This window comes from Onthophagus taurus, chromosome 1 (assembly GCF_036711975.1).
Source record: "Onthophagus taurus isolate NC chromosome 1, IU_Otau_3.0, whole genome shotgun sequence".
Lineage (NCBI taxonomy): Eukaryota > Metazoa > Arthropoda > Insecta > Coleoptera > Scarabaeidae > Onthophagus > Onthophagus taurus.
Window position 1 is genome coordinate 10,110,581 of NC_091966.1, and position 16,579 is coordinate 10,127,159.

General features: G+C 31.7%; 2 protein-coding genes across 2 annotated transcripts in view; both read right to left on the minus strand.

Annotated features, from left to right (window-relative positions):
• Positions 1-16,579, minus strand: part of LOC111417357 (serine-rich adhesin for platelets) — a 177,854-nt gene that overhangs the window by 111,244 nt on the left and 50,031 nt on the right. The gene's annotated exons all lie outside the window — the stretch shown is intronic.
• Positions 2,938-5,082, minus strand: LOC111421765 (uncharacterized). The gene is made up of 7 exons (XM_071196668.1): positions 4,777-5,082; positions 4,568-4,696; positions 4,309-4,512; positions 3,908-4,240; positions 3,685-3,847; positions 3,507-3,634; positions 2,938-3,453 (listed from the first exon to the last, which is right to left on the minus strand). Exons 1-7 carry the CDS (start codon positions 4,918-4,920, stop codon positions 3,238-3,240), a joined length of 1,317 nt encoding a protein of 438 aa, XP_071052769.1. The 5' UTR covers positions 4,921-5,082; the 3' UTR covers positions 2,938-3,237.

The window sequence follows — 16,579 nt, forward strand, 5'->3', positions numbered from 1 at the left end:
CATTTATTAATGTGTTAAAAATGTATTTAAGTTAAGTTAAATTTGAAATTTCTGCATATGTGAGCTGCATTCTTCTGACGGCTTATAATTTTACTCATTGTGAAAGATTGTAGCGGAGATAATTGCAGCCAAGGCGTTATCTAGATCTTGTTTCATCATTAAAGGTCTGCAGTGTAACACTACATGAACCCACCGCCTTTGTTAAATTCTTTCATGCCGCGGAAATATACATATAAGTCTAGGTTGCTTTTGGCCAAAATGTTGTATTTTCACCAAATGACAATAAAAACCGGAAATTGCTTATATTGAAATGATAATGAATGCAAATTTCTTCATTCATGATTCGAACTATCCAATTTCAAGTTAAAATTAAAGCTATAAGAGCAGGAATATCTCAAGGCTGCGTGCTGGCCCCACTGTTATTCAATAAATATTTATGACACACCAAGTATTTCTAGAGAGCTCTTAATGCTTGCTAATAACATTGTTATAATTAGCCAAAACGATAACATCGTTAACGCAATTATTTCATTACAAAATGATGATGGGTCAATAAGTGGGGAATTATAGCCAACCCGGGTAAAGCTATAATAAATATGTCATGCCACGAAGAGTACGAGAGTTACTACCAAGCATTCTTGTTAATAATGAAGACGCAGGGTGTTCGTTCGGAGCAGTAAAATAGGATAATCAAATACAAGATTTCCATTTACAATTTTGGTTTTCTTTGTAATTAAATAATATTTTTTAACAAATTGAATTTGCAAACATAATTCCTGAAATAAACGTAATAATGTTTGTTGACCTATCTAGTTGATAATGTTAATGGTCGGGATTCTAAGCATGTTACAAAAAAGTTTTTAGAATAAAAGTTGTAGCAAATTCTATTCTTAACAATATTGCTCTCTTTCACTTTTGTTCTCAGATGCATAAATATCGAGAAAAATACGAAAATATGAAAATTAGATGAATTTGTAGTTTTCCATGCTCTTAATGGTCGGGATTCTGAGCATGTTACAAAAAAGCTTTTGGAATAAAAGTTGTAGCAAATTTTATTCTTAATAATATTGATCTCTTTCACTTTTGCAATCAGATACATAAATATCGAGGAAAATGGTGAGAAGTTCTTCTTTGCACAGGGAAACTTATTTCCTACAATAATTATAACAGCATAATATACAGTTGTATTAGTTGTCAACGACAATGCGTTGTTATAAATTCTTGGTATGTATTTGTAGTAATATTTGAATATACATAACTGTTGAATGTTTGTAACTATTACGTTAATTAAGTGAAAATTTACTACAATATCGTTACAAGTATTACAAAAGTTTTAATAAATTTATTCAGCTCATTAACATCAGTATAAGTAATATATCACAGTATGAAGAGAATGCAAACGTCTTCTAAGAGACAGGGTTGATGTTTTTTCAGAGAGACGAATCGTTTTTTTCTATTTGTCAAGTGTTAGCCCGTAGCCATTGTGAAGTGAGTTTGTAAGGAAGAAAAACGTTGGGGTATTAATTATGAATAGTTATAAAGAGCTATAAAATTGTCTAATGTTGGCGATATTCAGTAACAATGGGAATTGTTGAACTTTCTTGGAGAGAGATTTAGAGATAGGTAATAAGAATATCGTTTTATCAATTTTTACACTGGCACTAATTTAAGTTCTCTAATTAATATAGTTAATATACCATAATTTATCATACAAACATGTTATATTTGGTGTATTTTGTCTCAATTAGGACCTAATAAACCGAATAAAAAGATATATCAATATTATAAAAAGAGAAATTTCAATCCAGTTAAGATTTACTTCTCCAAAGAAAAGGTTATGTTTTCAAATCAGTTTATTTATTGAAAAGAATATATAAAATTTCGATAGCAAAAATGTTGATAACAAATATTTATAAGTACACATTTTATATTAATAAATATAAGTCAGTAAATAAATTATTGAGATGTTTTGAACTGACTTCCATTTCTATGTTGTTCACAGATAAATTAAAAAATTGATAATTTTCAAAAATTTTTTGATAAAAGTAATTACCCTCTCGAATCAAGAATAAAATAAGCTTTTGAATGATATCAATCTTGACTAGTGGTGCTATTTAAAACAACTCAAGTTGGCGCATCATGAAAAGTTTGGCAGCTAAACAGTTAAAAATTTTGTTAACAAAAGATTTTGTTTAGTCAAATTCACATTGGAGATATTAAGCCGGTTCCATACTTAATGAACACCGTGTATTTCGATGTTTATACTTTATTATCAGCATTGCAGAAAATGCAGTTTCGCAAAGGTAGGTAGTCGCAAATAAGATAAGGAATGTCAATGCTTGTTTGCGAAGTGATGCGTATTCGTTTTTTATATTTAACCAGAATTCATTCAACTCTACACTGAGAAAAATAATGTGGGAAAACTACCTAAAATTTAGTTATATTATCTAAAATGTATAGTCAAAAATTAGCTAACTACTACTACTAGTTATACAAACTAATTCTATTTCGATAATTTAAGATAGATAAATGATCGAAAAATGTATCTTATAAATACCTAATAAAATTAGTTTCATTATATAATATTAATAGATGTTTTTACTATTAATATTATATTTATTATTAATGGTAGTAGATAGCTTTATTACTTAAATATAGACGTCGTACCTAAATTTTTCACTGTAATATCGACGATTTGTAGTCAAAATATCCCATTGTTGGTAGGTGTTATTACAACATTGTTTTGATGTATTATATAATATATTTATATTAACTACTGCAAATAGTTGAATTTAATATTGACGATAGTTTGTTTATCAAAATATTGTAAATATTTTGATCATTTTTTGTGTTTAAAATGTCTATTAATGTTTATTATTCATATCCGTATCACTAGATACTTTATCAAGATGTATCTATAAAGAAAACAAGTATACATATATATAACAAATATATTTTCAAGTATATTGTAGTAAAGTACATTTTTACATTTATGTTTAATTTTTAGGTGATTTGTGTACGTTTTAACGTCGCTAAAAAATATTGGGCATAAAAAACATTTTACGCCGTTTTCCATTGTCCTTAATTTTAATTGATACCTTGATCCTTACCTTGTTGGTTTATGAGTTCAGAAATTAGTGCAGTTCGAGCAGTACTACTTTTCTTTGGTTTATTTGGCAAATTTAATTCATAAAAATACTCTTCAATAAATTTCCACACTTGTACACTTTGTTTAGGCTATTCCAAATTGAAGGCGATATATAATTGAAATGTGACAGAAACTGCCTTTAAAAAGGATTCAACTTCATATAATATGTCATTAACGTATATATAAAAGCATTCTAAACTTTCAATTGTTTTGCCTATTCCTAATATCAATGGTTGTAACGTCCAGTGGTTCTTTTCATAAACTTCCTTTCTATTCTTAATAAAACTTTGTATGAAGCTCTTGTCCTAAATTAAACACATTATATTTTGCTGCTAAATAGTAAAAGTTTTAAATATACCTTTAAATGATAGGCGAAACTTTCTTGGCCATCTAGTATTGTTGGTCTGTAAATGTCTTGTCCAGTTCTAATTATAGCAGGAATAAGTATGGCATTCAGATTTATAATTAAGAGGTAATTTTTTGAATCTAAAATGTCTATATAAATAAGAAAACAAATCAAAAAATACAAAACAAACCTTCATTTAAGTTAGATGACTGTAATAAATTGAAAAGTGTGCGAGATTTTTTATCTTTTATATCTCTATGGTATATATTTTTTATAAGGGTTTCAAATATTGTCCACTTGGAAAATAATAGTGTGTTTCGCTTTGGATGCAATTTTTTAAAATCTAATTCAATCTGAAAATTAAGTTATTTTAATGATTTTATACGTTTTGCTACAACTAAGAAACAACTTACCAGTGCTACAGCAATGTTTTGTTTTAAAATAGGCCATTTTGTAAAAACATCTATTGATTTGTCACGAACGTCTTTTTGTCGAACATTAAACGTGCTTATCCACTTTTCAAACACTATATCGTTTGGGGAGTAGTTGTTTTTTAACCATTTATAATCGCTAAATGTATTTATGTCAAACGTCTCTTCATCAGTATCTGCTTCGTTAAAGGCATCAGTAACGTTTCCTGTTTTTCTTTTCTGTCCAATAGAAAGTGAATGCTTATACTTCTTTCGAAGGGAATAATATTTTTCTATTAGTTTTCCCCGTTGTTTTTTGGTACCCAAATACGTTACCTGAAAGGCATATGAAATTAAAAACATAAAAAATCATGTGTACTGGTAGTTTTAATTTGGAAACGTACCTCACATTCTAATGGGAATAGGTTTTTTATTTCCTTTGCGACATTTTGGCACAATTGGCGATCTACAGATGTGTCACTCGCTAACCAATCCTCCACGATTATCGTGGTAAGGATATTTCGATTTTTCGAACTTAATCCACTAACTTTATATTCTGATAAAATTAACTGACCACTAACCGATTTTAATAAGAGATTTTCTAACTTCTAAAATAAATACATCTATGATTTAGGAAATAAACTGGAATATAAAACAACTTACAAAGATCGGTTGATTTTCAGGATTACCATTTCCATCTGTATCTATTATATTAGCATTTATCCAATTATTTACTGTTGATGATGATGAATTCGATGCAGTAATTGTACTTGCTAGGGGTGTTGTTAATCCCTATAAAAAGCATTTAAAGAAAATAAACTTATAGATTGTGGCATGATGATGGCAATTATAGATTATAGCTGTCAACTTACGTTGAGTTGTTTCCATACAAAAAGCTTTTTTATAATAATAATTCGTAGACCGAATTGTTCTGCAGGAATTAAATGATCAATATCGTTGATGGTCAGTTCTGCAAGAACGTCGATGTCTATTCCTTTGGCTGTAACATAACACATACCATATACAGAGCTGCCTTTAAAACAGTTATACAACTACAAGTAACATGTCTGCCGTCAAAAATTCGGTCCGTCGATAATCCGGATTCAATACCGATGAAAAAAAAATTTATTTCTCTTTTTCTGATTGTACGTACAAAAGACAAAGTACAGTAATTCCCCATTTAACACGGTACTCTTATAACGCGTTTTCATACTACGCAATTTCATGTCTCTGTATAACGTGTTTTCCCCCATATAACGCGGGGATTTCCCACGTTCTGTGAAATTTATAACGATATAATGAAATTATAATAAGTTAATATTAATTAATGGTTTTATTTATCTATTTATCAATTATTTAACCACAAAAGTCCATTATTTTTGGTTCTTTTCGAAAATCCGGACATTTTGATAATACGGACAGGGTCCGGTCACAATTAAGCCGGATTATCGACGCTCTATTGTATATGTATAACAAAATAATTGAAAACATAGTTAAATACTTGCCTTGAAAATCTGGAATTAATACGTGTAATTCCCACTGCTGTAACAAAGTAGTTACAGTATCTTCAACTTGCACATCCATTTTTATTTCTTACCAAATCGTAAAAACACTCCGAATGCCTGAACACGTTAATGACGACTTGTGACGACTGAGAGTACCACAAAACGTATTAATATTAGTGGACTTCCCTCTAACAAAACAAGAGTACAGTCTTACAGGTTTGTAACCGTAATAATGAAGAAAGTTTGTAACTGTAAGTTGGTAGCGAATCCTCAAAAACAGATGCTTTATCGATCGTTTTCGATGATGAAAAAGCAATGTTTGTATTAAGAAATATTTTCTATAAACGATCGATGTAACGATGAAAACAGGTAGACAAAACGACTAAAATACATTTAAATAAAGTATTTAATAATAGTACATTTGTCCATTTAGGTAAAATATTTCATTGTTAAATGTATATAGAAATTCAGACTAGAACAAAATAAACAAAAATACCAAATACATTAGGTAACTAAACTACTCAACAACTAGACTTATCAACTAGTTTCCACGATGTAGTTTCTTTTTCTAAAAATTAGTTACATCACCTCAGTAAATAGATAAATTAACTATCATAAATTTGACTAATTAGAATTGTATATGTCAGCTAAGTTACGTTAGGTAAATGAATAAATTTTCTAGCATAAATGACTATTTGTCTAACAACTAAATTGATTTAGTTCAATTTTCCATATCATTTTTCTCAGTGTAATTGGGTAAACGTTATTTTCAAGTCTCCATCACAAGACATTAAGACAATCTGAATTAAAGTAATCTTCAAAACAATCAACGAGAAGAGCGTTTGATATTGTTAATAAAATTATCTGCTAAAACTTTCTAAATTAGGAAATGATTGCAAGTTTTCGTTCGAAACGGTATTGATTATCATTTTTTGATAAATACAGGAACTTTATCATTTAAGCAAAATTCGAGTTATTGTTTTTCTTTGCAAACTTAAATTCAGGAAATGTCGGATAAACACGCCAGTGTTAATAGCCATAACCCATCGGCCAATCAATCTCGCAAATCACAATTAGTTTTTATCAGAAATATTTACGTCTATAGTTTAAGGTTAAATTTTAAATAAATTATGGCTTTGTATGTTACCAAACTAATAGGTCAAGAATTGGTACAAAGCAAATTATATAGATCATACATTTTCATTAAATTTAAGTCAGGAGTAAGGAATTAACTTGTTCCATCACTTCAGAAAGTTCATCATTAGTTGTAAATTGGCGTCCGTAAACACTATTTACTATTTTTGGAGTACTCTTTTAGCAGAAATATTATTACTAGTAACTGCCATTGCAACCCATTTACAATAAGCACCCTTAGACATCTCCTGCTGTCTCCGTCTGGGCAATCCTCCCATCGAATTCGACAAGAAACTTTGTAATGAAGAAATGTAATGAATACAGCTTAATTAGTAGAAATTGAAGCAGAGATGATCGCAGGGATGACCCCGACGTATCGGCTAATTACAGAACTGAAAATGTTCTGAACTGATAAAGAAATTGATAAAACACTTGGAAAATTGTAAGAACCAGAATTAGTCAAAAGCTGACTAATCCAATTAGATTAGATTTGAATTTACTGCTTGCAATAAAAAAAAAACATATCAATTGAAAATATCTTAATTTAACAGACGTCAGGTGGTGATCGTAGTCATCGTACCATAATAAAAATGATTCGTTAATTAGTTTTAATTAGGCTTAACATTTAATTTGCATCTACACGATGAAACCTGAAGCGTCGTAATTGTCAGTTTCATTAACTCCGACATTATTCAATAATTACATCAATTTCTTGTATCGACGACTACTTAAAAAAAAAAATTAAAAAATAAACGTGTGCGTATAACGAATCGATAACGAGTTTTTAATCGAATCCATTACGACAAACTCCTAGGCCTGCCTCTGCTTACCAACTTTACACCGAGGACTAATTACGTTGCGCAACACAAAGAACGTTGAGCGGCCCGTACCTTCCTTTTGCGGAGTCGTTTCAAAAAAGAACAAAAAAAGTGTGCGCCCGAGAAAAAAAGAGCGTGTAGAAAAAGTGGATGTAGTGTGTTGTCTTACGACTTCCTGCTCGGCCGATCGCGAAATGAGTTTCGTGCGCGTGACGTTGCAAACCAAATAGTAAATCAGCGTGAAGATCGTGTCTTTGCCGGACAGCACAATGAGTTCCCAGCTGTTGTTGGGTTCCAAGTTGAAGAAAGAAAAATTGTTAGACACCGTTTAGTACGGCGAGACATAACGTATAATTAAATATTTTCTACCGAGGTAATTGAATCCACGGGATAATGGCAAAAGTTCCGGTTTGTTCTCGATGGAAAGGTGCTCTTTTTTGATATTTCTATAGGTTGTAATTTAGGTTTGTAACGCATTTTATAATATAGAATAGTGTTAATTGGAATAAGAGATTGTAATCGATTCAAAATTAGTTATTGTAGTTTTTTAACACAAAAAATCTTGTTAATAATTTTTGAAAGGTTGATAATGATTGTACCTTGAATAATAAACAGTTGTGTAATATCTATTTAGGAACGAAAAGTCTTATGAAAGTTTTTATTTATAAAGAATCTTGCAGATATTTATAAAATATTTCTTTTTAATAATAAGTCTCGTTTCATAAATCCTCCTTTAACTTTATTGCGTCTATTTTTTGTATTTCCGTTGTACATGGTTTGTTGTTGAAATTGATAATTATTGAAACCCTGATAATTTCTGAATCCTCAAAAGTACAGCTGTAAGTACTAAACCTACTTGGAAACTTCAAAGAGGATCAAACCTCTTTATATTAATTGGAGTGGGCTACACTCAACTTTCTTCGTTATTGTAGTAGACTTATGAACTAACAAAATTAACAGAACGTACAACTATTAACAAAATATTATATAAAAACGGTGTTCTCTTTGGTATAATATATGATTCTATTTATGTATTCAAATAATACTATAATTTCGGTTAATTAAAAAAAATTGTATTGAAATTTTTTAAATTAGATAACAACATAAAGCTAAAAATTTTAATATATCCTGAAAATATCAAAACTATAAGTTATTGATTTAATGAAGATGCTTCAAAACGTTAGAAACAGCTTGCAAGCTCACTGGTGTATCCAAATAAATTTCTGAAATTCTGAAAAGTCCCTAAAAATGCTTTGAAATGTATGGACAACTTTGGGAATCAAAGGGAACAATCCTCGAAAATCCCTGAATATCTCGAAAAAATAATGGAAAATTTGTGAAGATTCTACAAAATCTCAGAAATTCCTTGGAAATGCAATAGTAATCCTTTTCAAACTCATGGAAATAGTCCAATAGCAGTGACATCCAAACACAATCATTTCACGCCTCCATTCGTCTCGATTTTGAGCGAAATTGGCCTAGTTCTGCACCTGTAAGGCGCTCAAATCCAATCTATTTGTCCATCCATCGTCCCCTTGGTCTTCCTCTTGGTCGATGGCCCTCTGGTATTTGAGTGAATACCTTGCGCGCCACTCTCTCTGCCGGCATTCTCCACACGTGTCCTAGCCACCACAGTCTCTGGCCTTTAATCCACGTTGATTGTTCTGGTTCTTCGTGCAGTTCTCTTATATCGTAATACATTAATTATCTCCATCATCCCAGGTTTGTATCATATTTTGACCCATATATCATTCATAAGATCTTTCTTTCAAACCTGTTTAACAACTCCTTCTTCCATCCAGTGCTACATCATACGCATACGACAGTACTTAACGTTGACGATTGTATATCGTACCTCCAGAATTCAGTGCAATTCCTGGTATGACCCTTTTCAGGACGAGATTAAACAATAGCGGCGATAAGAGGTCCCCCTGCTTCAGACCACGTTTATATTCAAACTCCTCTGACAACAGGTTGCCTATTTTACATTGACCCTTGGTTTCTTCCATTGCAACTCTGATCAGTTTTCGTATCTTTAGGGGTATTTGAAATTCTTCTGGCATTTTGCATTTCTTGTCGTTTTACTCTATCATAAGTCATTGTGCGATCGATGTATAACTGGTGGAATATATGAAACATACTGGTAATCAATTCAAAATGGTTGAAAATGCTCAGAAAACCTTGATGTAACCCATTTAAATTCCAAAAATTCATGAATATCCTTTCAAAGTCTTGGAAATCATTGGGAATTCTAAAAAATCCTCAAGAAATGGTTAAAACTCTAGAGATTTTTGAAAATACATCAAAAACCATTGAATATGCAGATAGATCTCCAACAAATCCTCGACACCACTAGAAACTTGAGGCACTTCATGAAAATATTATAATAATACTTGAAAATAGTTTAAAAACATAGATATCCAGATTTTGAAACTCTTGGAAATAGTCTGAAAAACTTGCTTCCAAATAAATTTCAGAAATTATGTGATATCCTGGAATGTGTTTGAAAATCCGTAAAAATTCGTGTAGATTATTAGGAAATTTGGAGACTACTTGAGAATTATTTAAAATACACATGGAAGCATATAAAATCTAGAAAGAAACACATAGAAATTTTAGGCAATCCTTGAACTACCTTGAAAAATGCTCAGAAAACCTTGATGTAATCCAATTAAATTCCAAAAATTCATGAAAATTCTTTCAAAGTCTTGGAAATAATTGGGAATTCTAAAAAATCCTCAAGAAATGGTTAAAACTCTAGAGATTTTTGAAAATACATCAAAAACCATTGAATATGCAGATAGATCTCCAACAAATTCTCGACACCACTAGAAACTTGAGGCACTTCATGAAAATATTATAATAATACTTGAAAATAGTTCAAAAACATTGATATCCAGATTTCGAAACTCTTGGAAATAGTCTGAAAAACTTGCTTGCAAATAAATTTCAGAAATTATGTGAAATCCTGGAATGTCTTTGGAAATCCGTAAAAATTCGTGTAGATTATTAGGAAATTTGGAGACTACTCTGAGAATTATTTAAAATACACATGGAAGCATATAAAATCTAAAAACACATAAAAATTTTAGGCAATCCTTGAACTACCTTGAAAATCTTCAGTAAATGCTAGAAATTTTTTTAGAAATTCTTGGAAATACTTCCGAAATCCTTGTAAACTCATTTCCAACTCCAATCAAATATGGAAACCCTTGGAAATTTCCACTGTATGCTTTCCAAATTCTCTGAAATACTTGAAAATTCCCCAAACCATAACAAAATGCTTGGAAATCAATTAATACTTTTCTATAGATTTAAGATAATTTCCCAAAACCCCTAGAATTCTCAAGTAATTATTGAAAATTCATTAAAATACTCTCAAAGTCTTTAGCAGACACCTGTAAAACCCGAACATAATTAAAATTTCCTTAAATTGCGAGGAAGAAATAAAATAGAAATGAAGCTCCTTAACCAAATCTAAACTCCCTTCTAAAAATCTTTTAGACATCTTTGAAATATTATGCAAACTTTAATGCATCTTATTTATCTTAGTAATCCTTAGATATCTCAGAAAAGTCTTTAAAATTCCTAGATATACGTTAAAATTCTTGGACAACCCAACCTAACCCAACCTTAAAAAAACAGAAATTTATATTTATTCAAGAAAATCTTATATTCTTTAAAAACCACACATTTATGTGATAAATTCCAGAAACATTTAAAAATATCTGACAATTTTCGGAAAGCTTCGAATATCCTTGGAAATGGTTGAGAAGTAAACACGTGCAAATTTTATAGCAATTCTTTGAAATATCGTGTAAATAATTGAAAATCTTATAGATATTCTGTTTCTTTAAAAGAAATACCTGAAAATACAGATGCATTTTTGAGCTATCGTGTTTATTCACATACAAACATGCTCTCAGATATAATGCTAAAAACTAGTTGAAAGAGATTCATTCTACACTTTTACAATAAATTGTCTTCGTATATGCGAGAAAATAAAAATGTTAAAAAATTTAAACACAAGACCGAATTCAGACAACATGATAAAGTAAGCAATAATTTAACGTAAATGTAATCAAGATTTATTTGCCATAGAAAAAAATATTGTTTTTCACAAATATCTCTGCACATTTGATTGGAAGAACAGAAATTTAAAAAATCCTTGAGATGTAATGGTGAAATAAAAAATCATCAACATGAAATTATCAGCATTTATAAAAAAGATTAAAACCTTCCATACAGATTTATAGGTTTCATATTATTGAACAATGTCCAAAGGATAGAAAGCGTTAAAAATATGTTTTTCGTTGATGTTTCATCTAATTTTAATCTTCTAAGTTGTTAAAAAGCTTAATTGATTTCTCTAATACTTAGTGAAGTTTCAGAGTTCACTGCAAATGTTCAGGTAATTTTGAAATATTGATTATAGTGGGTATTAGTCGTACGTTTTAATAAGCAGATAGTAGCTGGAGCATCGAGAAAACAACTTCCAATTTTTAATCCTATTCAAACAGTTCGTTGCCCACATTAGATTAATTCGCGCACATAAAAAACTTTCTGCACATTTCATCAGGCACGGTAACTAAATCAATTAGCTATGCAACTAAAAAACTAGAGTAACTAGGTTTGAAAAACTAGTTAGGGAATACCTGTAATTAGGAAAAAAAATTTGCGAATATTTGATACCTTTCAAGTTTAAAAATTTAAAAGCAAATAGGCAAACAGTTATTCGAATCTTGGAAGTACTAAATATCGTTAAAAAAAATTGGTAGTACATTCTGTCATGAATGACAATTAAATCACGATCTTCACGAAATTCTTTGAAATCCAAGACATATTCTTATTCAATTCATGTCTACATTATTTATTAGGTTACGATCGATTTATGAAAAAATCAGATTACTTTTAAAGTTCTTCTTTATTACTCTTTTGACAAGAATAATTTCTTAGACACATCTAGATCATCGATACATAACGATGAAAGATTTTATCAAATAGAAAGATTACAGACATTATCCGAATCAGATCAGAGAACTCAATAAGCAGTGCGATTCGATATTGGCCGGTTCGATGCGTTTTGTAAACGGATCTGAAGCCGTCGGTCCGCATCCTGTCTGTTCCGGCAAATTCACAGAGGAGGCCGCACTTTTTCTAAGTCTTCTCCGACTAAGTTATGCGGAACTGAATTGTCGTCCTGAAACGGACGCGATTTCGACCGAGATTTTCACACGATCTCCAATCTCAACCGACCGACGTGTCGTCTCGAACGGAAACGACTTCGTGGGCTTTGACTTTTTTTGCATTCATCGTGTTCATTCATTCATTGGGTGTACCTCGATAATATCGTAGTTCACTTTCGCCGAGACCGACTCGGGTCAACGGGTTGATGGCGTGAGTCATACTTGCATAAGCGGTCGGCGCTGTGATATATGGAACCGCGGTTTGGCACATGACTGCGAAACGACCCAGATACTCAATTACCATACGTCCGTAACCGATCGACACACACCGCGACGTCTATAACCGCGAAATCGAGATGTTTTCACGTCCACGGTTGATTGGCACCGATTTTCCGGGTTAATCGGTTACCGGATAAAACAAAGGATTTAATGGCACAATCTAATTTTCTCTTACAATGTTTTTACCTCTTCCTGTCAAAAATAGCTACTTCTTTTAATATTATCAAATTATACAATCAAGTCTACCAAAATGTGAATAACATAATTTACAGTTTTTTATTTAAACACCAATAAGCAAAGAACTGAAACCGGTTGAATAAAATTATTTTAGAAATTGTTTATATTAACTGAATGAATGTTCAAATTCCAACTCGGTTCGTACAGTTGGAAAGCTTTTAACTTTTTCATGTAGCCATACGTAAATTATAGTTTGAATTCGTTGCAGTCTTTCTATCTTGCATCTAAACCACACAATTTAGATCCACTCATCTATTAGTAACGGTGCAGGCGAATTTCACTTATTATCTTTATCATCCACACAACCTGATGCTAAATGAAAACCACACCAATTCCGAGACTTTTCGTTGATATAATTTGGTTCTGCTTGATATAGTTTGGAATAGACTTGCTAGTAAAATACGATGAATATGTTCAAAATAAGTTAGTCATATGTCGAATTATATAAGCAATTCACCATGCTGTATATCTACTATCCTTATTAGGCAATGTTTAAATACATTAGCCAAAAACCGAATTTCTGGCTCCAACTCTCCAACATACAAAGTAAAAAATATAATCATAACGAAATTTTGGCCCACGTTAATCATAAAATAGAAGAGCAAATGGAATGGAATAGGACACGATATAATTATGAGACGTGTCCGGTGACAGCACACCACGTAGCTAACCGGCTGTGAAAGTGTTTACCCTGCCAACACACCGGTAATAATCAATGATTGCAATGCTACGCAGTAGAATAAAGTTTACGCGTACTCTTTTTTAAAAACTTTTGCAAATACGTTTCTGAATACAAAACTTTATAACTTGTAACTATTTTCTTAAGGAACGTTAAATAATTAGTGCTTGAAGCCTTTAACAATGATGTCCATCTTAATTAATCTTGATTGATCCATCTTTGAAAACGTTTTCTTAAATCCATTTTCAATTTCCGTTTCTAACTCTAACTAATGTATGAATAATGAAATCAGATTATCCTTAAAGGTAACTTTATGAATACTTCATGTTTCCTACAAAAATTTTACCTCAACGGATTATTTCAGTAAACGGAATCATTCCAGCTGATATGAAGCCATAAATGTAAAAAATCAGAATTTCACAACCAAAACTGCAACTTTTAATAATCCTGTAACCTTTTATGGGCTATCAAAAGTTACAGTAAATGTCCCGAAAAATGGTCTTTAGGCCGTGACTTGAACTATAGTCAATTTCACTATTTAATAGAATACAAATGTATACAAACATAGAAATGTAAGTAATTTAATAAGCCTCATGTGTGGAGAAAATATTCAATGAAACAGTGCTTGAGCGAATGGATAAGAAGAAAGAATTGCTGAGAACAATAAAGGACCGTATATTACAATATAATAGGGCATAAAAGGAGAGGCGAAAGGTATCATGTTCTTTGTTTAATCATTGAAAGGAATATAGAGGGAAAAAGATCTGTGGGAAGACGCCAAAACTCATCCGTGGAGGTATTCCGTGCTGCAACCTCAAAAATCATCATCGCTAATTGGATCGCCGACCTTCGAAGGGAAGGGCGTAATAATAAGAAGAAGAATAGAACGCAACGTTAGGTTATGAAATGTTAAAACAGAGTATACCAAAAGAACTCTTTGCTCCTATCTGTAGTTATGATTAGCATTATTATTAAGGTAAGAGAATGTACTATATGAAACTGTAAAAAATAACTCAGTTGTGTGAAAGTTTGCAATACCAATAGGGGCAAAGACTTCAGGTGATGCAATAAGAACACCGCCGCTACCAAAACTTACGGTAGCAGGAGAACTTTTGTCGCGAAGATAAACTTTGTAGTTGTTGTGAAAACTGTTACGAATAGAATCGTTTAGATTGGTCTCAGTTAAACAAACACAGTTGAGGATCAGGTACAAGAAATTCATATAACAGTAGTGAATGTCGCCTTTACAACTGGAACACTTCCAAAACACTCCCTCGGTGTTATACTGGAGAGATTGGACATAAAAATCTTTTCACGCCATAAAAGCTACCGCACTCCCCAGAACAATGTAATCCAAGTAGTTTGATTGTAATGGGGGTGTTGCAAGAGCAACACTCGGGGGAATTTCGAGTAATGTATCAGGCCTGAGATCAAGTTGCGCTATAGAGAATGAAACAATATCGAGAAAAGGTGAGTTTGGAATAGAAAAGATAAAGTGTTTTAATTAAATTACCATGATAATGAAGTTTAACCAACCCTAACTTAAACAACTAAAATTAAAAGCTCCAAGAAATACTAAAAGCACAGATTCGATTAAGAAAATATCATAAGTCATCTTAGAACCTAACACGCTCTTGAGAAACGTTTCCGCGATCCGAATATAAAATTTATGCAAAGTATATTTCTAAGCAACTAAGGAAAATCGGCAATTAGAGTATTATTCAACCATGTTTCGTAATATGCTGAAATTTATATTGAAACTAGCGAGTGGATGGAGAGGTGAAGCATAACGAGAAAACCTCTAGCATGTTTATCATGGAAAAAGGTGTTAGACAGGGGAATAGTTTGTACTCATTGCTAATTGTAGCTTTCATGGATGAAGTGGCAAAAACATTCAAGAGAAGAACAAAAACTTTGGTGGTAAATATGCTCAACCTCAAAGCGATCATGTACAAGGCTCTGATATATGCAGATAATGTAGTCCTCATCGCAGACTCGGAGAGGAAATTGCAACAGGCTGTACTCGAGTAGTCAGAAACTCTAAAAGCGAGGAGCATGATGTTGAATAAGGTGAAGAGTCAAGTTATCATGGTGACGAAGGTCAAGGAACAGATGAATAACATCTATATCCAATGTGATGGTCAACTTCTCACCCAGGTCAGCAGTTATTCATATCTGAGCACGATAATTCACCAGATAGGCAAGCTTACTAAAAAGATCAGGAACAGAGTGAACAAGGCTACCAAGGCTTACTACGACACCCTGAGTCGGTGTGTGTTTGGAAAGGATGAAGTAAGCAGGAAAGCCAAGACTATTGCAGTAAAAGCTAGACCGCAAATATAAATTTATGCCTCAGGTGTATCAAAAAAGAAAGTTGTTTTGAAGGGGTATCTACGACAAAGTGATCCAAGAAATCCTGTCTTGCAACCACAAACAAAGTGTTAACTTTCTAAAAAACAATAACATTTTGTCAAAAATCCTGAAAAAAAACTTCCAATTACCAATTTCATTCTTCAAATTCATTGCAGGATTGAAAAACCTTATTCCATAAAGTGCAAATCTCTTACAAGGAATGCCTGAGCTGTTCCAACTCAGATCTTCATTGAAAAGCTGATCATGTAAACAGTAGATAACCTAAGACCTGGTGGTGTCTTAACACTATTTACATTAAAACGTATCTAGATTCCCTTCACTTTCAACATTTTTAAAGAAATGGATTAAACTTAGTATGCATCGTTGATAAGTTTAGATCTTTTCAAATATCATGATGATTCATCCTGCTCATTGTCTTCAAAAATGCTCCCACGTACAACATTTTTAGCTTTTTATTTTGTGAA